Genomic DNA, 22,643 nt, shown 5'->3' on the forward strand with positions numbered 1-22,643 from the left:
TAACATACATACACAAACTGAGCAAAGTTCCCTTGCCTCAGTGTGATTGACGTAGGCTGGGGCTAAGACATGGGAGGTCCTTGCTATTCATCTCTATACAGATGCTGCCCGAATCTTTGGATATTGAAGCAAACCAAAAAGATTGTTGAAATATATTTGCCTACATAACGTAGGTTTGCATACATAAGTTTCACATGAATGCGCAAGTTGTCTAACCCAGGATTTTGGTTGAAAGTCAAAGTTTAGAAATTAATAGGTTTACAGAAAATAGTTCATTGAAAGTACATTTTTTAAAAAAAATCGCATTCATGTGGCATTTATAAATCACCTGAGTTTGCGTTTTTGCGATTCTGAATTCCGAATAACAATTATTTTGGATCAAGTTCCCGTGTCAGCTTTGTTTAACTAAATTAAGTAGTAACAGCTTAAGTCCTGATAAACATAAGAGAACAGGCCAGTTTGCAACAGATAGATATTTCCGCTGGAACTAAGACAGTTCAGATTTGTCCAAAGTTTGCATTAACCTAAGTGGTTGATGCTGTTCAGTATCAGCTGCATTATGTTCTAATAATGAAGCATTTTAACATAGCTTATTTTTTTATCTGGTGATTACATTAGGTGCTGACCTGAACTCATCTACGAGTTTATTAAAAAAAACAGACTTTTAACCCTTTGAGTACTGAGATTTTCAGCTTTCAAAATGTGCACCTTTGTGTGAGCTATATAAGACTGCTCGGAAGTTATATAATGAAATTAGATATACTGTATGTACAAAAGCCGAAGAACCTTTTTTTAAAATTCAAAATAGTGAATAAAAAATATAATCTTGTTTGTTGCAGAAATATTAAAGTAATTCTCAAAGGGTTAATTAGAAAATATAAAATGCTAACCTAGAACCCTCGTCTTTTTGTAGGTGTGACAGTCTTTGATTTGAATAAACGGCAAAATCCATTTAAAGTTTTGGTGTTCAGTGGTCATAGTTTTAAACAAAAAAAAACACAATGTGGATTGACAGTGACCCTTTTTTTGGCTCCGCTAACTAATGAACGGAACGTTTGTTCGAAAGGGAAATTAATATTTTCCAGTTCACCGTTGAGACCTGCAGAGAAAAAACATCAGACGGAATCCAGTTCACTTGGTTACTGGCCACTCGCAAATTGCCTGTCACGTTCGTCAACTGTGCACGAGCGACTGGTGCAGCAGGACTCCGCTGAACGTGGAGTATAGCTCCTCGGTCTCCGCGTAAGCCAGGCTCCCCGACGTGACCACCACGCTCACTTCATCGCCCGCGCGCAGACGGAGGATTAGGCTGAAGACGGCCGGGCCGCCTCCAGGATGATGTTCGATTCTGTCCATCCCAATCTCCAGCAGTTCAGTCCTGTAGCCAGCCGTATCCACCTGCGCGATGCTCACGTTGGACACCGTCAGCACAGCCTCGATCCGTTCATTCCTCTGTGGGGTCAGCACTGAGGTAATAAGATACTGCCCGCTGTAAGGAACCGTGAAGATTCCTAGAAACGAAAGCGGTAGAAATTATGTAATTGCGTTTTTTTAAATTTGGTTTTTATACCTTGCAGTCGAGGAGATTCATCAATTTGTAATTATAATAGTGTTCATACAATTTGAAACATGGCAATTTTAAATGCATGAATTTCTGACATTTTAACAGGTTTTTTGCACTTTATACAATATGCAAACGGTATAAATAAATCACAATGTTGATATGTTTATAAAATTGTAAATATTGTTTGGGCACAAAGTTTTGAACTCAAAACGAGAAAATAATGCATTTAGTGTGTGAAAATGCAGTTTCATCTTTTTTAAAAAAAAGATTCGCTTCAATATACTGTCCCGCAGACTGATAGGAATATGGGTCTGAAAGTAAACTTTCCTGATAATGGCACATTTGCGTGTAAGTTAAAAAAAAATCTGAGGGTAATTGTTGCTGAGCTGCTTTTATGCATTTGTTTGCAGCTAATGCGTAGGACTGACTGCCTGTTGCTTTGGTTGGAGAATGATGTATAGCGCAGAATACATGAATGAAGGAAAGGGGAGAAAATGCAGAAAGGGCATTTGGTGTAAATTTAAGTCAGCTGTGTGAAGTTGAATACAAGTGTTGTGCAATATATAGTGTACAATAGTTTTGCCTGTTTGAATTACAATGCAACTACTGCTTACATATGACCCTAAGACCATATCTTACCTGTGCGTGCTTCGTAGTGACCTCCCTCATTGATCAGAATTTTGTTGAATCTTACGACTCCAATATCGGCAGCGGGAGGCTTTTCAGTCAGACCCGCAGAAAAGGCAACTTGCTTTACAAAGGCTCCGTTTTCTGGAAATTAAAACACTTCTTGTAAAACAATTTACGCATTTACATAGTGGAAAAAAAACTTGGAACAAGTTCAATGTACTGTACTGGTTTAATTGAAAATCCACATGAAGGCCAATGACATAATTCACTACTAAATACTGATAGCTGTGCTCAATAATATAAAGCATGCAGGCATATTGAATCTATTTAGTGAAGGCAGTCATGGGATAAATAAAAGCTGCTGATTTTTATCAGGGAGGGGAGGGAAAAAATCTGGCCAGATGACTGTTGCCAGCACAGGAAGCCTCTTTGATTGAAAGAATCTGTTCTATTGCACTTCAACTTTTTTTTGGAAAGTTATGCTTTCCCTAATTGAATGTAAACCCAAACTGAAATACAAATGACCTTAATTACCATGGGATGCCCTTCACCTTTTACATCTGAGGTTGAAATAATGCAATTTAAAGTGGACTTGTAACTAATGACCTGGGCCCATAGAAAGATGCGGCCGCAATTTTTCCGTGGAATCCGCTATAAACAGTGCCCTCCGCTAAAACAAATGTCTGCACCTCTGCCGGTTGTTTACCTGATGCTACTGTGTGTCTCTCTCCTCTCTATGTGTGTGCAAGTTGTGAGTGTCTCCGGTCTCTGTGAATGTGTCTGTGTGTGTCTCTCTCTCTCTCTCCTGTCTGTATGTGTATCTCTCTCCTCTGTTTGTATGTGTGTGCGTCTGCGTCTGAGTGTATGTCTGTGAGTGTGCGTCAGTCTGTGTTTGTGAATGTGTGTGTCCTGTGAGTGAGTGTGGGTGTGTGTGTGTCTCTGTGAGTTGTGTGAGTGTCTGTATGTATGTGTGTGTCTCTTTCTGTGAGTGTGTGTGTGTCTCTCGCTGTCTCTGTGTGTGTCTGTGTGTGCATCTCTGTGTGTGTTTGTGTGTGCATCTGTGTGTGTGTCTCTCTCTCTCTCTCTCTGTTTGTGTGTGCATCTCTGTGTGTGTCGCTCTCTCTGTGTTTGTGTGAATTTCTTTCTGTGTGTGTGTGTCTCTTCTCTGTCCCTCTCTGAGTGTCTGTGTGTGGTGGCGGGCTGAGAGGCAGGAAGTGGACACTAGCGAGCTGGGCGAGCAATGTTTTTTTGGCGGATCTCCAGCCCCTTTGGGCTTGCGTTGGTGTCAACTCCCACCCCATCCCCCACCTCCCAAATGGGCCATCCAGTTTTTGTTAAATAAAAAAAATTAATCATTTTTGTAGCAATCTAATATGTGTTATTTCTTCTTGTTTTTATCAACAAAGTGAAAAAGTGTAAGTTGGCAGTCAAATGTACCTCAATAGCACCAATTAACTCCCTGCAATTTTCTGCAAAATTTGTAAAATTTCCCAGCAATTTTCCGTAAAGGGCATCAAAACTCTTCGCAAATATTTCCGCACTTTTCTATTGGCGCTGGTAATGGCTCATTTCTATATAGCTCAAAGTAAATATAATAACAATAATAATAATCCTTGCATTTGATATAGCGTTTTTCAAGTCTTTGAGACGTCTCAAAGCGCTTCATAGAATAAACTGTAAAGTGAATTGACACTATATTCGTCGCTGAAACGTGGCAGCCAATTGCGCACAGCAGTGTCCCACAAACAGTCGTGGATTGAGTGAACAAATTTTTTTTTCAAGGATTATTATCCCCAGAAAAGCTTTTTTTATTTTAAAAACACATTTTTTTAAATGTTTAAATGTTACATTTTAGAAAAAAATGACAAAAATGTTTAAAATTGTTTTAAATGTTCCGATTCTTGGGAGCTAAAGATATAGAACGAATGCTGCCTAAAGCATGATTGACGTTGGTTTGCTTAGCAATGACAAATGGGCTTTATCGTTTCTTTTTGCTTGTTTTTCTCCATCTGTCCACACTGTCAAGTACCCAGTGCCATTGAAGAGGCTTGTGGGCAGGTGTTGCAAAACTGCCGCATTTAGTAACCTGTTCAATATTTTTTAACAACTTGTTTATTTGGCACTTTCATTATTAACAAGAATGTAAATGTTGTCAATGGTGGGGTGTAGGTGTTTTACTAAGTGCTCGTAGCGTTGCTTGATTTGGATCCTTTCATGTTTTTCAGGAAGTGTGATGTTTTATTGTGTGATATTTTTATTGCTTTGTGATATTTTATTGTCAGAGTAAATTTCACCATCGATTCTCACAAAGTCCACGCAAACTCTTTACACCTGATGGTCCCGGAGGGCCAATGGGTTCTTAAAGACCCAACGTTTAAAACAAAACAATTTGACTACGATTCTGCCACAAGACTGATGGAATCATTGGATTTCTGCCATTTCAATGAGTTGGTTTTCAATGCAATCCCTTTTGTGTTTATTCTGGTGTTTCTCATTTGCTGAGGTTTTCCCTTCTCCAGATAGGATGGAAAGTATTTATTTATTTCAATGTAGCAAAACAAAGTTAAAACATTTTGGGACTCGCAAATTCAACAGTTAGCTTCGGTGCCTCTGGGTTGAGAGTAGAGTAAGAGTGCATCTGTGGAAATTGACCATTGAAGGATTATGGATTATGGCGATGCACAAAGTTGGGGCTTGCACATGAATGACCAGTGAGCTACAGGATGGCAACATTCAGCAGAGGAAAGTAGAAGAGAAAATTTGAAGTGAAAGGACAGGTAAGGGGGAAAAAAAAGTAAAATATTTAACTAAATATAAACGAACTTACCTGGTGACACAGGAAGTAAGTGTGAACGATCTGTAAGAGGTGCCCCATGGGCAGCGAGCAGTTGTGATGAACTTGTTTTTCCTTTAATGAAAAAAAATTAATTTGAGATTGTGATAAAATAATCTTGCATTTCATATAGCTCCTTATGTCACTGAAATGCCTCAAAGGCTGTCACAGGGTTTTTACAGTGAAATCCAGTGATTGTACACTGGCAACCAATTTGCTAATACTTATGCTAGCCAACAACAACTTGCATTTATATAGCACCCTTTATGGTATATAACCTTGGCGGAGCCCAATGCTGAGCCAGGGGTGGGGGAAGGTGACCGTAGGTAGGCATGGTCAAAAAGGAAGGTCTTCAAGCGCAACCTGAAATTGGGGAGAGAGGGGGCAAGGTGAAGGGATTGAGGGAGAGAGTTCAACAGCTTTGGGGCGTAGTGGCTGAAAGCCACCCTGTCAGGTGCAGTTCTAGATAGTACGCCTTAAACATTTAACAATCTTCTAATTGAAATCTGAAATTTGATGGAAGTACTACATTAAATTGAAAAAAACAGGTAAGTACAGGGGCCTGGGCGGTGGGATTGAATGGACAGCGTGCTATGAAAACAAAAATTCAACAAACAAACAACAAGAATTACATTTTAAAACCCCTTTCAGTGTTTTGGGCCCGAGCTGGGGGTCCGGATTGGGGAGGGTGGAGGGCAGGGTGGGAAGGAGGGTGATCGAACGCACAGTTGAAGAGGAGGGTCTTGAAATGTGTCTTGGAGGGGGCAGGGTGGTGGGACTGTGGGATGGAGTTCCAGAGGGTGGGGGCAGAGTGGCTGAAGGCCCGTCCGTCAATTGTGGGGTGGGCGATGCAGGGGATGGGAAGCAGGCTGGAGCGCGCTGAGTGGAGGGAGCGGGCAGGTTCGTAGGGAGTTAGGAGGTTGCAGAGGTAGAAGAAAGCAAGACTATGGAGGGCTTTGAAAGTGAGGACCAGATCTTGAACTGTATCCTCTGTGTGATGGGAAGCCAGTGGAGTCAGGTGAGGATGGGGGTGATAGAGTCGCGGAGCCTGGTGAGGGAGAGAACATGGACTGCAGAGTTCTGGATGATCTGTTTCAGAAGAAATGCCATGTACAAAGCTATCCGCAGGATTTTAATTACCTGCATCTGAAAGCAAGGCATTTGTTTCAGACGTAAGAAAGACATTTAGCTTTGGATTAAAAATCCATTTTCCTCATTAAATGAGTTTCCTACAGAAAGCCAACTACCAATTAAGCAAAATGCATAGCAAAGGTCTGGTATAATTATGCTTGGCCATGCTTACGTTCATAATTACTGCACAAAACAAGACCCAGTGTGCTGCTTGCAACTGTGCGTGACGTGACGTCTGTTGTGAATAATGTTTTGCTACGAAAACCAACCGGAGTAAAGCCCTTTCTTGTAATACCCTAAAAAGGTACCAACCTTTTCCGAAATTGCCGATGAGGTCATTTCCAAAACACTAGCGTTTTCAAAGTGCATATTGTTTATCAGAAAAAGCTGCCTGAAACCCTAAAGTCTTTACATGAAGCATTGACTATTCGGGCTTTAAGAACAACTTGTCCACAAGAAACTCAGTGTGCCAAGTCATTGAGAGAGGTTGAATATTTTCCCCTCTTCTGTGTTCTCTTCACCCACCCCCACACCATACGGATCATTCAGAGGGTAAAATATCATCTCAACCCCAAATCCATTATGCAGCTGTAATCTTCCAGAAGATTATAATAATAATAATAATAATAATAATCCTTGCATTTGATATAGCGCTTTTCACGTCAGGAGGACGTCCCAAAGCGCTTCACAGAACACACTGTAAAGTGAATTGACTATATATTTGTGGGCAAACGCGGCAGCCAATTGCGCACAGCAATGTCCCACAAACAGTCGTAGATTGAAAATGACCAATTTATTATTGTTTTGTTTTTTGGAGGGATTATTATTAGGCGTGTGGAGTAAGGAAACTTGCCCAAGGTTTCGCCCTGTCTGGAATTGAACTCAGGTCTCTCACTTGCAAAGCGAGTGCTCTAACCACTGAGCTGCAGGACTCCAATGTATTCCTAAGTATAGAAATAATTTTCTTTTAAATGAAAGAGAAGTTATTTCCCACAAAGTGTTCATTCCATTTCCTGTGGAAATCTTTAAAACCTCTTTATATTGTACGTACATTGTTCAATGGCCTGTAGTAAAGTATTGCGCACATGCTCATCTGCCGAGAAAGCATCTCCCTCTACAGTGGCAATGTCGATTAAAAGCAGAGCTTGAAGTGGGCAGGGGACCAGCAACTTATTTAGATGGAATCTGAGATCCGGAGCTTGTTTTTCAGTGGAAATTAAAGATTGCATCTGAAGATTGCTGACCAAGACAACCGCAGAGGAAATATTTCAATTCCAACCCTGGTAGAAGCATTTTGTTGTCCTATTGTTTCTTCAATGACACCATTATATGCACAGTGCAAATGATGTCAAATAAAAAGTTTATAAAACAAAGACGCCGCAGGCTCAAATAAAAATAATTTTTTTTTTAAAAAAAAGACATTTTTGAAAGGAAATAATTAAGTTTAAGGAACCAGCCGAATACTGGAAGTATTTGGGAGGGAGACACCCGACTGAGATTTTATTTCCATTCATTTTATGGCACTTCTTAAAACTTTCTACTATATTTTCACCAACGGGTTACTCGTAAATACTGTTTTTGTTGTTTTCCATAGAGCTGGAGGGAGGAGAGAATGATCGAGATGCAATGCTGTTAATTCTTTATTCTATCGAGGTATGGATTTTTATTTTCTACTACACCCACTGCGTTCACTTATATCATTTATTTCCCGAACAAGGTAAGATATTATCCCATTGGACTTTCCTGTGCAAACCACTGATGGGGAGTTGCTAAATTGGTCTGGCCACATCCCAGCATGTAAGGAAATCCTGGGCTTGTTCTGCATTTCTGCCGAGATGTACGGACTAGAATTGCAAGGCTTTGGGTTAAGAGAGGGGGGAATGGGACTAATTGGATAGCTCTTTCAACGAACCGGCACAGGTACCATGCTCTGAGTGGCCTCCTTCTTTGCTGTAAGATTCTATGATTCTAAGTCTGATCTGTATACATCACATAATCGCCTAACTCATGCATATATATGCCCAACTCCCGTTCAAGAGTTTATATTCTATGCAAGTTTGAAATAACTCATGGTTTGTATAAGTGGTATTAAATGTATGGTCTCAACTGGTACGACTTATGTGAGATTTACTGTATATCGTTTCATCAGGAGCCTCCTGGTCATTCATCTCTTCAGTGCAGATTTCCAGTATTTAACGTGAACAATAACTACTGGAAAAGATCATGTCGACTTTTTTCCCCCCCTTACACTAACGAGTTAACTATTCTGAAGCGTTTGACGCAGAACTGCTATAATTTGGTGCCTGTAACAAAGCCTATTTTCGTGCTTTAAACCACGTCAAAATATCCCTTGGTGTCCTCTGGTGAGGTGAACAATTTTGGGCCATGTTACATTTCTAGCTGAAAAAAAACATGTCAGATTTTCCTTCTGTGAAGCAAACTGCATTCCAAGTGATTGCAGTGATTGGAGTCTTCTGTCGAGACTCAACTCGCTCCCATAAATGAAATTTAAATCTAGTCTGACACTTGTTTCAGATGTAACAAGCACTCCACAAAAGTGACAATTTGGTGCTTAATTTAACAATAATGTTATGGCCGCTGGTGAATGCATGAAATAATTCATCGCAATTTAGCATGCGGTAATGGGGCCTTTGATAGTTTAATGCCATCATTTCAATCGTTTTCTGAAAGCAATTATGTCGCATTGATGGTAATGAGTGAATTCCGAGTTGGCGTGACCCCAGCAATCACATTATGTGCAGGAAATGAAAGGAGTAAAAGTAAAATGTTAACATGGGACAAACATCACAAGAAGTCACATTCTCTACTGATAGGTATTTGAAGAAAAATGCTGCCTGGACAATGTACAATTATGTTGTATTCATTTCCCCCAATTACAGTTAAGTCAGTAATTTATTGGCATCCAATATTGGATTATATGAATTATATTGGATTATAAATTATGCATCTGAGCTTGATGCTGTTGATGGGGTGTTCTGTAAGGATGAGATCAACAACAACTTGCATTTATATATTTATATATTTATATCCTCACGCAGGATGGCGTCCCAGAGGGCTTGACAGTGGCACAGCACGACGTGTCCGATCTCAAGAAAGATCAGATGGGCTGAAGGGCTTACCTCATCCAGGGTGTGTCTGCTACCATTTTATTATAGTTTGTGTACACTGGTTATTAAGTTTAGAATGTGGGTCGAAAGAGGGGAAGGGGAGGGGGTGTTGAGCTGCTGTTGACTATGATTTTCTGCATCTGCGCAGAGACCAAACTGAAAGCCTAATTGAGAAAAACTATTTTAATAAATTCCCTGTGTGCAAATATTGATTCTGTATTTCCCCGAGATAGCATTCACGTGCATTTACTGCAAGTCGGAGACTAAAGTGTCCTTTAAACCTCCAGTGGGCAATGCCCTGACAGTCTTGGCCACCTGACCTGCCACTTCTCCAGGTGCCCTGACCTAAGATAAAAACGTCTTTGTCCCACATCACACAGGATCACTTTGACTATCAAGCCAAGGCAAACATCCGCATGAAATTAACAGGCCAGACTGGAGGCCACTTCTGCATTCAAAGAATTCCTCTGAAAGAATCCAGCCAAGAAAACCCTTAACTTTTACTCAGAAGCACATGGGTCAAGCTGACTCATTCAGTAGCGCTCTCAACTTTGAGTTGTGGCTTGAAGTCCTACATCAGAACTTTGAACTCACATAGTCTAGGCTGACACTTCAATGTAATGCTCGCCTACAAAATGAACAGTCACAACTCTTTACGACCAACTCTGTGAAACTCTTTGAGACTTCCTCCCAACATGAATAGTATGATACTGAGCGCAAGTTGTTGTTGTTTCACTCAATGGGTTAATAACAATGTGGAATATGATTTCCAAAATCTATCCTGTGGGTGATTTTGATGAGTGCACAGTATTAGTGGTACTTACCATCTAATGCCCCTTGTTCATGGTCATCTGTAATCTTGGACTTGTCTTTTAGGCCAATGATTTCTTGAGTGTGTGCCATGAGAGTTTCGTTCATCTGTTCTAAGTAATTCCATACGTCGCCGACATGTTTATCCAGTCCGTCCTTGATAAAATCCAGGCTGCCCGACACTGCGCTTAGCTTGCTGCATAGGCTCTGCATCTCAGAGACTCGCTTGTCGACTTGGGACACTTCCATCTGGATGTCGTGGGCATTGTGTTTGCAGTTCTGGAGATCGGAAATAATCCTGCTGTTAATCCGTTGCAGGTCTCCCTTGAGATCTCGCACGCGTTTGTCATTAAACATGAGCTGGGAGCCTTGGTTGTTCACCAGCCTTTGTATCAAATGGACTTCGTCTGTCAACTTGCGCTCGTGATCCTCCCAGGTGGAATTGGCAGCCACCACCTCATCAGCGTATTTGTTGACGGAATCTTTCAGTCCTTTCAATGATCTATTAACAGAGTGGATGTTGATCTTCAGCAAGGTGATTTCTCCCTGCACCGCGCTTGAATCTTCTTCCTCGGTAATTCTTCGGTGTATTTCGTACATGGAGCTGTTCAGTGTCTTAAGGAGACCGGAATTCTTGTCCAGTTTGGTCACAAGATCCTCATAATGTTTTCGGCAGTTGTCAAGGTCTGTTTGAAGTGTGTCGATGCTGTCAGTCACTGAGCTACAACCTGCGGAACAGAGATTCTCCAAAGCAAGTAGCCTCCCCTCCAGATGGCCCAGGCCCTCGTTGGCTTGATTTCTGATCGTCATAAGCTCAGTTTCCAGCATTGGGATCACCTCTCCATCTATGGTTGCTGGAACAGTGGCATTGCTGAGCTCCTCCACAATAATTGTAAACTTGTCCTCCAAGGTCTTCATCTTATTGTACAGCAGGGTTTTAATACCGTCCATCTCGGTGCCAAAAATACCCCTCATGTTATCTTCTATGTGTAAACAGTTTTCCTCCACAATCCTCTCTGTTTGGTTGATTTTAGTTTCAATATCCTCCAGCCTGCTATCATACACATTTTCTACCTGGATATTGGCAAACTGGGGAAGTTCGCTGTCAAACCTGGTAGTTAATGTCCTTTGGTAGTCTGAGATTCCATGGAGGTTCTTTTCCAGGCCATTGATTCTCTCCGAGAGGTAGTTTACAGTGTCGCAACAATCTCCAGACAGAGTTAATCCCTCGATTTGAGTTTGCAGATTACTGAGATCCTTTTTCAGATTGGTTTCTTTGCCGTCCAATGTCTCTTCGAGTCTTTGGTTGGTGTTCTTCTGCTCTTCGCACTGCTGCTGGATCAGCTGTACCTTGTAATCGCAGATGTTCTGAACATCCGTAAGTTTGTTCTCAAAGCCGTCGAGTAGGTCGGCCCTCAATTTGGTGAGTTTAGTTTCTATGTAATCATCCAGAAGATCTACTGTTGCCAAAGGTGAAGGTATCTTAGTCTCCAGGAGCTGCCTGAGTTGACCATTGTGGTCAATAACCATCCCATGTACTTCATCCAGCAAATCGCTCTTTGTTTTCAAGACCTCTTTAACTTCAGTGACTTTGGCCATAAGATCCCCCATTGCCGGTGGATATGTTACTTCTCCTTTTCCAATGCTCTCCAGGCCATGGGATATATATCCAAAGCCCACTGCACCATCAGGGTATTTGAGATTGTTCAATAAGGATACAATCATTTTGTTGGTGTCTTCCTGAATTGACAGCCTGAGACTGTCACTGATGCCACTCACCATGGACTGGAGTCTCTCAAACGATTGTGACAGACGACGCATTTCATCCTCCACTCGGTCTATTCGTTCACCATGTAGATCTGGAGCTTTGGGACCTAGGAATGAGAGAGAGAGAGAGAGAAAAACAAAAGTGAATTACAGAAGCAGTAAATTCATTGTTCAGGCAAAATTGGAAGTGGGAATCAATACAGCTATCGAAAAATTACCTACAGTTTATTTTGTATTTACTTTCTGCAAGGAGTTGTGTTCCATCTCAGAAAGATTGTCTCCTACAGTAACTAAGATCAAGTGGCATTTATATTTTTAAATGAGATAAATTAGTAAAGCTGTTGCAAATACTTTAAAAGGTTTGCTGCATATGAGAATTAGGACCTCGCAAACAGAAAATCAGTATGTCTGTTCCAACAGGAAAGGTTTTTTTTTTAACTCTGAAAGAATTCCCCGTGACAGCATAATCTGGCAATCGTGAGCTTCTCTCTTACACTCAATAGATTTAATCAGACATTTGGAATTATGTTTCTCATTAGTTGATTGAAAATTGAAATTTAAAGCATGCAGGAAGATAACTCTGGCAGCGAGATTGTGGAAATGTGGTTCAGCTATTGCTCAGTAAATGTTTCAGAAAAGCATATGACCTTCATTGCCCCAATATATTATTGATTGAAGTTTTGCCTGCCTTTTGTTCGGTGGTTAAACATTCACAACCAAGTGGCAGCATGACTAAATACATTAACAAGCAAATGCACGTTTCCATGAAAGAGCACAAAAACACAGATTGTTGCAGTATAAACTAACGTTTAACTCAATTCTGAAGAAAACACATTTCCTTTGTTACTTTCTATTATATTTGTTCCATTGACTCCACCCCGATAGTGGGTAGCTCCCCTCTCGGGAATTACCTCCTTTAGCCCTTTTCTGAACAAGATATCCTATAGAATTTATCTGAAAAGAATTGGACTTCAGAATATCTCTCTATGCACGATATTTTTAAAATAAACCTTTGGGTTCAAGCCCCACATCGGTACTTTGAGCTCACAGTTCTATGCACTGCTGGGGGTGTGCTTCATTGTTGTTGCATGTGCCAACCTTTGGATGAGGCGTTAAATCGAGGTCCCATCTGCCTGTTAAGATGGGGCTAAAAGATCTCTCAGTGTTCTGGCCAACAATCCCCCAGATAAAATCGATCATGGCTTTTTGTCGGACATTGCTGTGCGCAAATTGGTGGCTGCATTGCCTACAAATAATACACAATTTACTACACTTCACAGTCAAACCCCGTAAAGCACTTTGAGACATCTCGACAACATGATGAAGAGTTATATCAACGATTACTATTGTATTGATTTTCATTTCAAAGCACAACTGTTGTGAGAGAACTTCGAATACTGTCACGTTTATCCCACCTCCCGTGCCAACATTCAATGCATTGAAAGAGCCAAATCGCAGATGTTTTTAATAGGTTTACCACATTGCTTGGCTTCAAAAATTAATCCAGGTTCACCAAAACCTTCTAGTTTACAGGAAGAGCCTCAATTATTCTTGCCACTTGTCTCATTTCAAATCACCGCAGCAACGAGCAGACTGTTCTTAAAGATTAGAGCTTGCTTTGGAATTAAACCCGCTCTTAACACACGTGTATGGAAAGGAAAAAAAAAGTTGCCGACTGAAACTCAAACTTACCAAAGTAACCTTTCCTGGGACCAGGATGTGATGGTATAAGTTCAGGCAGCCCTGTGGGACCTTCTTGGCAAGCTTCACCAGAAAATCCTGGACAGCATCTCCACTCTAACTCTGTGACAGTCTTGTATCCAATTTTATATTTTGGTTTGAAAAAGGTTCGATACCTGTGTAAAGAAATGATGTTCGTTTTTTTTTCCCCCCTCAGTGAATGTTCATTTCCCGACCTTCAAAAGTACTTAGATGTGAGCCAATGGACGCATTGCTACAATGCAAACATGAAGGACAAAAACTGCTTATGAATGCACTCCCTTTCACCTCGTCAAAGTGAAAGTCCATCTAAAATGATTCACGCAAATGTCAATGTCTGATACTGAATTGGGAACCTATTATTCGGTGTCATTGCATCCGTTCAATTCTGTTCATAACAAGGGTAGCGGTGGCAGTGTACAAGCCTATCCTAACCTGAAATAACCATAAAACCAAATCAAATACATTTACTGTTCACAACATGGGCTTTTGTGTAATAAGCTTTGTGAGCTAATTGAGTGTTTTAGTCAATAGATTTGGATTGCGCAATTGTCTGCTGTGTTTCGCCCACAAAACATACAGTCAATTCACTTTATAGTATATTCTGTTAAGTGCTTTGAGACATCTCGAAGACGTGATAAGGTGCTATATCAAATGCAAGGATTATTATTAAATACTTCTCCAGACAATCCCTATGCTACAGTATAAAATGCACAATTTAAGTATTTTTTAAAAATAAATTATCAGTCACCCTTTCCTCTACAGTTCAACTTAGTTTACTGATTTTCAAAAAGGTTTTCACAGATCCTTTCCCCTCTCCCTTGCTCGGCATTCAAACCTGTCATTGTGAAGGCCTTCTGCATAAATGCAATTTGTCACTGTTGTAAAGCTTCCTTTTTTTTGGACATGCAAAGGAGACTTTGACACCGCAACTGAAGTAAGAATATCTTATCCAAGTGTCCTCTATCTGTCCTGTTATCCTCAGTTGACTTTCAACGTGGAATATTCGGCTAATTGCAACCATATATTTGCACATATTGCAGCTAAGGACAGCTGGAACTTTCAATCATCAAAATAAGTCTTAAACTCACTAAACCCACTCGTCCCTCAAAAGTTTGTTCCTAACGACTGGAAAAACAGCCACTTCAATCAAGTAATCTGTTCTTCATCAAAATTAAATCCAGGGTGCAGTAAAGCAGAAAACTCGAAGGAAACTGAGATGGGATTGTAATTACGCCCATGTGGAAAATATGCCAAAGGCCTCGATTTCCCACATTCGGTCTTCTATTTACATATGCCCAAATCATCACTGGCTGTGTGTTTCCACTTTCAAAACTGCACTGGATGTCACTGTGGATTCCAGTAGTAGTAGAAAATCACGTAAGAGATGTGTTCTCACGACAAAGTGATCTTGCTACTGTTCTGTCGTTCGTTTCAATATAGGTGGCAAGAACCAACCAAAAAATATGCTTTTTTTTGGTCACAGTCACAGAAACTCGAAATTTGATTGGGGTGGGGGGGTGGAACTGTCTGACATGTGCGGAAACCCACCACCGTGCTTAAAACTATCCGAACCAATCTGAGAATTCCATGCATTTGACCTATACATGGAAATTCCAGGAATAAATTGTTTGAATGGAACGCACACTCTCTTCCTCTCTTCTGCTTACCCAATTCCGGAAAGTATTAGGCGCAGGTTGGCAAGAGCAAAGTGTGCGTTGGCGTACTGCTAGAGCTAAAAATTAATTTGAATTCTTTTGACAAAGCCAATTTCCTGATATGTACTAAGGTAGTATTTTTTTCTTAATGGAGTAGTTTACAGTAGGGAAGCCCTATGAGTAACACAGCTCTTAGATCATGTTGTCTTTCCTAAAGCAAAGATTGTTGTGCATAAATGTGACTGTCAGATTAATCACAGTATCCTCATCCCAAGCAATTTTGGAATTTGGTCAGATGGTATTTTTGTCTATTGACAACAAACATAGCGGTCACAGTAATAGTGTTTCATGTATCAAAGGCTAATAATGACCTCTACCACAAGTGTTTAATATGAATCATTATGAAATCAAAATGAGTTGAATGCCAAAAAGGGTTAGTAAATGCTTGGCTCATGAACAGCTGCCTAAGCTGTGCTGTGGAGAGGATTGCGTGGGCTGAACTGCTCGCCAACACTTTCTGAAGGGACTTTCTTAAAGATACTTTGTCCTGCCCGAATAACGCTAAAGTACATTTTTGCAATTTATAAAACGTTGGCTTTGGTGAACTTTGGTTGCGACACGTCCCAAAGAAATATCTAGTGGGTTGTTTTGAATTCTCTCATGCAACTTTCATATTATTGTGATGAGGACAAAGGTTATTTCACAGGCTAGGGCTGCACTAATGCCGTACTTGTAGAATATTGTGTTCCTTTATTATAATAATAATCTTTGCATTTCATATAGCGCCATATCACGTCTTTGAGACGTCTCAAAGCGCTTCACAGGATATACTGTAAAGTGTAGTGACTGTATATTTTGTGGCCGAAACGCAGCAGCCAATTGCGCACAGCAGTGTCCCACAAATCTTGGAATGAATGATCAAATCAATATTTTTATATAAAAGGTGTGTGTGTGTTCTGATGTGCTCTTGATGATAGGAAATTACAAGTGTTTCATGGGATCAGCAGCGTGAGGAAAGAAAAAGGCACAATATCAGAAGAACTGTACTGCAAGCCTGGGTCTTCTCATTGAGCACCCTGTTTTCTGCAGGGAACCTCTTCTTTATACTGTGTATGCTATAGGCCTTCACTGTTATCTGCCTGTTCAGGTGGATGCTAAAGATCCCCATAGCACAATTCGAAAGAGAGAATGCCATCAGTTACCAGTGTGTTGAAGCATCATAAAAATTTAAATCGAGAGAAAAAATTGAGATGAGTATAACAGAGACTGAGTGTTTGTAGCACCGAACTCTGCTCTTTGCATCTAGGATATTTACATGTTTCCAAACTAGGATCTGGATGAGCAGGGACAGTCAGCGGGTTGAGTGCACAAATCACATGTTACCAACAACAATTAATGCTGGAAAAAAACGCAGTGTCTTTGAATTGGTTAGCACAAGTAACAAGCATATTTTTCATAAGAAATGTTTCACAATCTTACAGCCTATCTCCCCCGCACTCTGAAACTCCATCCCGAAGTTCCTCCTACTTGATCCCTCCCTCCGTCTCAAGACCTATGATGTCTCTGGTCATCTTTCCTCCGCCCTCAACTCCCTCGTGTCCCACCCCCAGCTCGGGTGCTAAGCCAGGATTGTTAAAGGCCTTGGGATGTCCTCCTGACCTGAAAGGTGCTGTATAAATGTAAGGTTCTAATGTACTGTATTCACACGGTCTCACGTAGAAAGGTTACTATTATGAGAAGTGTGAGTTTAAGGGGCATCATTGCCATGGTACATGCTTGATGTTCAGAGTAACATGATAGGGGGCTATTTAAGACATAGCCTTGTGGTGCCAAGTGCTTGACATAACCCATCAATTTTTTTAAAAACTGGAGCAATAAAAAGTGATAAACCCCCCAAAAATCTGCATTGCACAAGTTCATCGTTTAGCAGATGTAACATCTGTGGAGAAGCTTTCCTCCCAGCTGACCTGCTTTAGCAAAACAGCTGTCTTTATTTTTTGGGTTACTGGCTAGCCCGATGACATCTGAACTGAACTTTTGGATCAGGTTATTTGAGAAGCTGAAGTCTGGGCCAAAGCATGCCCAAAGGCACAGGACCTCCTTCCAGCACACACACATACAGACAGTATTTAGGACACAGTGTATTTCATTACTTGGATGATTGGCATTTAGGACCCATTCAAGGTTCTGCATGTTAGTTACTGCAGCCTTTAAAACCCTGAAATCTTAACAGCACAAGGACCCCGACTGCGATGCACATACAGTAAAGCCCTGTTATAATGCAGTAGTTGGGGGTCTGTAAACTCCCAACCAGCGGTATAACAATATAATATAAAATTACATTTGGATAGCGCCTTTCACATCGGGAGGATGTCCCAAGGCCCTGGACAGTCAGGGATTTGGACCTGAGCGGTGGTGAGGGGGAGGGAGTTGGGGGGGATTGGATCAGCTGGGTGAAGGGCAGAGAGAGTAGGGGTAGGAGGGTGGCCAAAGGTGCAGTCGAAGAGGAGGGTCTTGAGATGTGCCTTAAGGAGAGAACTGAGGGAATGTGGGATGGAGTTCCAAAGGGTGGGGGCAGAGATTCTGAAGACCCAACCGCCATTGGTGAGCTTGGCCGGGCGGGGAACGAGATGCAGCCCAGAGCCTGCTGAGCGGAGGGAGTGGACAGGTTGATATGGGGTTAGCAGGTCACAGAGGCGTTATCGCTGCCGACTAACGCACATGCAAAAATTTAGTCGGCTTCAAAAATGTTGGCTGGCCACAGCACCAGAAGCCACGTGTTGGCATTGACGCCAATCTTGTGGGCTGCATGTTGAGAGGACTCTTCTAAAAGGGTTCTAGTGCAGTAGCCACACAGTAGCTCACTGCCTTTAAAACGCACAGAACTAAATGAAAAACATCCTCCCTTATCAAACCATATTCTACTGATACGCCACTTAATGACTGAATCATAGAAGTAAAGCTTTGGTTCCCCCCAATTGTTCTGTGAGAATAATTAATCTCCGGCTGGATTTTGCAGGTTTAAAACTACTCGGTAGTGGTTTCACTGTTTTACACTAGGAGAGAATCAGTACTACATTTGACTTGACAATGCAAATAATTCTGGTCATTTACAATTCGTTTAAGCAATCTAAGGTTTCTTTTTTCCATGATAAACGGGGAAAAACTGTGGTTTCCTCCAAGTGGGTCACTGATAGGATATTTGGATGCTTCCTTTCCGTTCCACTAGGGGGCACAGTAATGCCACAGTTTACCGGGACCTAAAATGACCCAGAAAGTACAGTGCAGTAGAGTGGTTTGGTTTAGTATTTTATTATAGTTTGCTTCTATCAGCTGAAGGCAACTCTCATATTGTATCAATGCGTGTGAACATGTGATAGAAGTGCATTTATCAAGTTAATTTTATGATTTTTAATCTAGAAATAGCAAATAATAGCCAGAAACATGCAACCTCCAAATTTTTATGTCTGCTCAACCCGTTCGGTGCAGTTTCCTACTGAACGCTGCACACAAAAAAAATCTATCTTGCCCTTCCTTGTGTGTGCGTGTGATGAGATTCTAGATTTAACTTTAAACCATGCAAATTGTTTTGGTTGGTGCTTGCATGCAATGAAGCAAACAGGCAGCAGAGCATGTCTGCCAATTTACAAACTCACCCCCCAGTTTTAGTGTTCTGACCTGGATTTTTTCAAATAAAGAAAGCCTAATTTCCAAACGGATGGATGAATGGCTTATTTTTTTAAAAAAATGTAAATAAAAAAAAAATGTCTAGAGTGTACATCTCACTGTATGGTTGTCACCAATACACAGTCACAGGAGGACTTCTCAAAGTGAAAGGTGCTCTGTAAATGCAATCTTGTTGTTGTTGTCAAAGCTCTTGACACGAGCTGGGGGTGGGAGCCGAAGGGTGGGGAATTGGGGCGAGGAGGGGTTGTGCGAGTAAAGTCCTGTGAAACGCTTTGAGACGTCCTCCCAACTCTGGGAAAGGCACTATATTTAAAATGCTAGGACTTATTGCCCACAAAATACATAGTCATCTTGCAATACAGTATATTCAGTGAAGCGCTTTGAGATGTCTCAACAATGTGATAAGGTGCTATATCAAATGCAAGGATTATTAATATTATTATTGTATGAAATGTTCAATTTCCCCCGCCCGCTCCCCACCCGTCCCGCCGCCCAGCCCCTAGAAGAGAGAAAATGGTAACATACAAAAACACAGCGGCAATTACACGTTAACAACTTATTGTCTGGTGTGCTACTCCCTCCCTCCCTCCCAGTGTGGATGTGTGCAATAATAAAAGGGGCGAGAAACTTACATCACGACTCCTGGACATTTGAGCTGCCCCCAGGAGCACTGGTGATACTCGGCTTTCACATAAGTGTCGGTGCCATCCTGCATGGTGCAAGTGATGTTCTTTTTCACAATGTAGGCGCAATAGTTCCTGCGAGGAAAACCCAATAACACATCACCTTCCGTAACAAGGCAGGGAGGGACGGAGGGGAACAAGCAAGTGTTTTCCACTTTCTTAACCCTTTCAGTCTTACTGAAAACCTGTTCAAGCGCTCTGGGACGCTACCCCGCATGAGGGGCGCTATATAAATGCAAGTTTTTGTTGTACGGTATTGCAAACTTCCACACTGACAAAGTGGGGATACCATTCTCTCTGTTTGGAACATTTCTGAAACGTTACTTCCCCCCCCCCCCCAAAAAAAAAACCATCAGCCCACTCCCCGCCACCACACAGCCTTTTTTAAAAATTAATAAGTTCGTTTTTTTTATTTAAAAGTTTTTTAAAAAATGAGCTTTTTTTAAAAATAATGAGTTTTTTTTAAAAAAAGTTTAAAGGGTTGAGTTAAAAAGTTAACTTCTGGTGCTCTAACTTGGAGTGTGGGGGGGGGGGGCAAGTTTAGTGGGGGAGAAGGTAAAGGGGTGTAAATGATTCCCATTTCAGAGGAAAGTTGTTGCTGTGGTATTCTTATTTAAAACTTTGGGACAACATTACCTGTTGCCTGGTGCTCGATGCAGAGGTCTAAGGTCTGTGCATGGCTATCCCCTGCGTTTCACATGCCCTCCCCAATAATAATTACAGTACGATTAGGAATGCAATAGAAAAAAATGGAAAAAAAAAAAAATTTGCAAGGAGATTTTACACACACTGTTGTAAGGCTGTTTTACACATCGACCCACCCTGTGGGAGTGTTATATGAAACACACGAAAAGTTAGCATTATCATTTATTTCTGAATTGCAGTTTTAAATAATTGCAACACACACACACACACACACACACATATGTACAGTATACTTCTTTATTGAGCACACGTCTCGCTGGGGCTGGTTGTCAGGAGAGAGAGAGAGAGAGAGAAAAAAAAGTAAAGTCAAATCAACTCACTTGTGTCTGCTAGTGACTCTCCCCACTCCTTTCAAGCTGGGAGTCGATCCTGAGGTGAAGAGGTTGTATCTGTAAGGATGGTGGTAGAAATTGCCCTTAGCATCGATCAGGGCTAAGAGAGCCACCAGCACTGAGACAGAAGCCAACATAGTGACAGACAGACACGACAGACAGACCCACAGCCCTTTAAATGGGTATCAATCAGCTGGAGCTCAGTCCCCCCCCCACCCTTCTCTGCCTGGTTTAAAGGGCTGGTGCTATCTTGGTCCCTGTTACTCTCTCTCTCTCTCTCTCTCTAACTGAGTGAGAGCTGTATCACCAGTTGAACAGTGAAACCTCAACCCAGTGCCACTGTGCCAACAACCCAGCCAAGTGGAAACTTGAATAGAGTTTTCTTTCTCCTTCTCTCTTTCTTTCTCTCTCTCTCTCTTTCTCTCTCTCCTCGAGGTTAAAGCAGAGCTGAGATGCCTGTGCTTTCCTGAGGCAATTGCTGATCCATTCACAGTGCAGATCCAGCTCTATATGTCTGTCTCCTCCAACTCCAACCTCCCAGTACTTTGCAGATCCCTGCGAGGGGTGTGTGTGTGTGTGTGTGGGTGGGTGGGTGGGAGGGTGGGTGGGTGTGTGTGTGTGTGTGAGTGAGGGGGGGCGTTTCATTCGTATTAGCATAACATCAGCTCCTAGTAGAGGAAACAGCAGCACTGCCAATCAGGCAATGAAGAGCCCCCTCTCTCCCCCTCTTCCCCTGCCCATCATTAACACACAGCAAACCCTTGTTGGCCAAAATCCATTTGCCAATGGGTTGGGGGGTGGGTGAGGGGGAGCCTGACTCCCCCCCCCTCCACCCACCCCCACCACCACTGATTTTTTGTGAACCATTTTTTGTGCCCATCACTTCAGATCCAGAGCTCAGTATCAGTTAGAGCTGTGTTAGTGAGGAAGAGATGTATTACTGTAGATTGGGTTGACCCATCACTGCACAGACTGAATTTAGCAGATCAGTGTTGTCTCTCTCTATGTGTGTGTGTGTGTGTGTGTCTCTCTCTCTCTTACCAACCTGGGGCTCTGTGCGGGTGCCATGTGGGTGCAAGAAATGGGTGGCTATTGAAATGGGAGCTGGTGGGGCTAATATAAAACAGGGGAAATCGAAGAAGGCAATTAGGTCTTTTATAGGTTTATTCCAGGTAACACATTTTCAATTCATTGTGTAATAAATAAATATATATATATATGTTTGCGTGTGTGTGTATCTATATATTTAATAAAAAAAAGTTACGCAGATACGAATAGGTCAGAACGGAGCGTTCAAAGCCACTCTTATTCAAAGAAAAGCTTTGATTTTGCGCTGGTTTTCAGAGCAGACTCTCTCTCTCTCTCCCCACTCCACCACCCTCCCTCCCTGGCTCAGTGCCGTGTGAATGCTACACACACTCACTCTGTGCCAGCGTTACAGCGGAGGGGAACTCAATACAGTGCTTGTGGTCACACAGCGCTGCTGACAGACATAGTCAGACAGACTTTGAACTTTCCTGGTGCAAAGAATGGAAGGAATGCGCTCAATTATAATCTTTCCTCTTCTCTCTCTCCCCCATCCCCCCACCTCCACCATCCAATTTTGCCAACGTTTCTCCCAGATATTGGGAAGATTTATCCTACACTAATCATCCACAAACAAATTGGCCACTCACTCACTATATAGCTGTTTGTGGGACATTCTGTGTGCATGCAAACTGGCTGCTCGCATTTTGCCCATGAAATAACACAGTCACTCCACTTTACAGAATATCCGTAAAGTGCTTTGCGAGGTATCGACTATGTGATAAGGCGCTAGATCACATGCAAGGATTATTATTATTATTACTATTATTGTGGTCCAAACGTTTCTAAGTTGGTTTGAATGCAAACCTCCTTCTGTCTGTTCTTCAGATGCAATTAATAAGGAGAAGGCGCCAACAAACAAACTGGTCACCTAATCTGTTGACAACTTGTTGTGCGCAAAAAAAAAACA

The 22,643-nt window shown here is 41.7% G+C and overlaps 1 protein-coding gene across 1 annotated transcript; it reads right to left on the reverse strand.

Moving 5' to 3' along the window:
- Positions 1-731: 731 nt before the first annotated feature.
- Positions 732-21,197, reverse strand: LOC103171935 (EMILIN-3). The gene is made up of 7 exons (XM_007884735.2): positions 20,636-21,197; positions 19,560-19,685; positions 13,556-13,719; positions 10,111-11,970; positions 5,022-5,102; positions 2,204-2,335; positions 732-1,511 (listed from the first exon to the last, which is right to left on the reverse strand). Exons 1-7 carry the CDS (start codon positions 20,782-20,784, stop codon positions 1,174-1,176), a joined length of 2,850 nt encoding a protein of 949 aa, XP_007882926.1. The 5' UTR covers positions 20,785-21,197; the 3' UTR covers positions 732-1,173.
- Between the last annotated feature and the right edge of the window lie 1,446 nt (positions 21,198-22,643).

The sequence above is a fragment of the Callorhinchus milii genome, unplaced genomic scaffold, assembly GCF_018977255.1.
Source record: "Callorhinchus milii isolate IMCB2004 unplaced genomic scaffold, IMCB_Cmil_1.0 Scaffold18, whole genome shotgun sequence".
NCBI lineage: Eukaryota > Metazoa > Chordata > Chondrichthyes > Chimaeriformes > Callorhinchidae > Callorhinchus > Callorhinchus milii.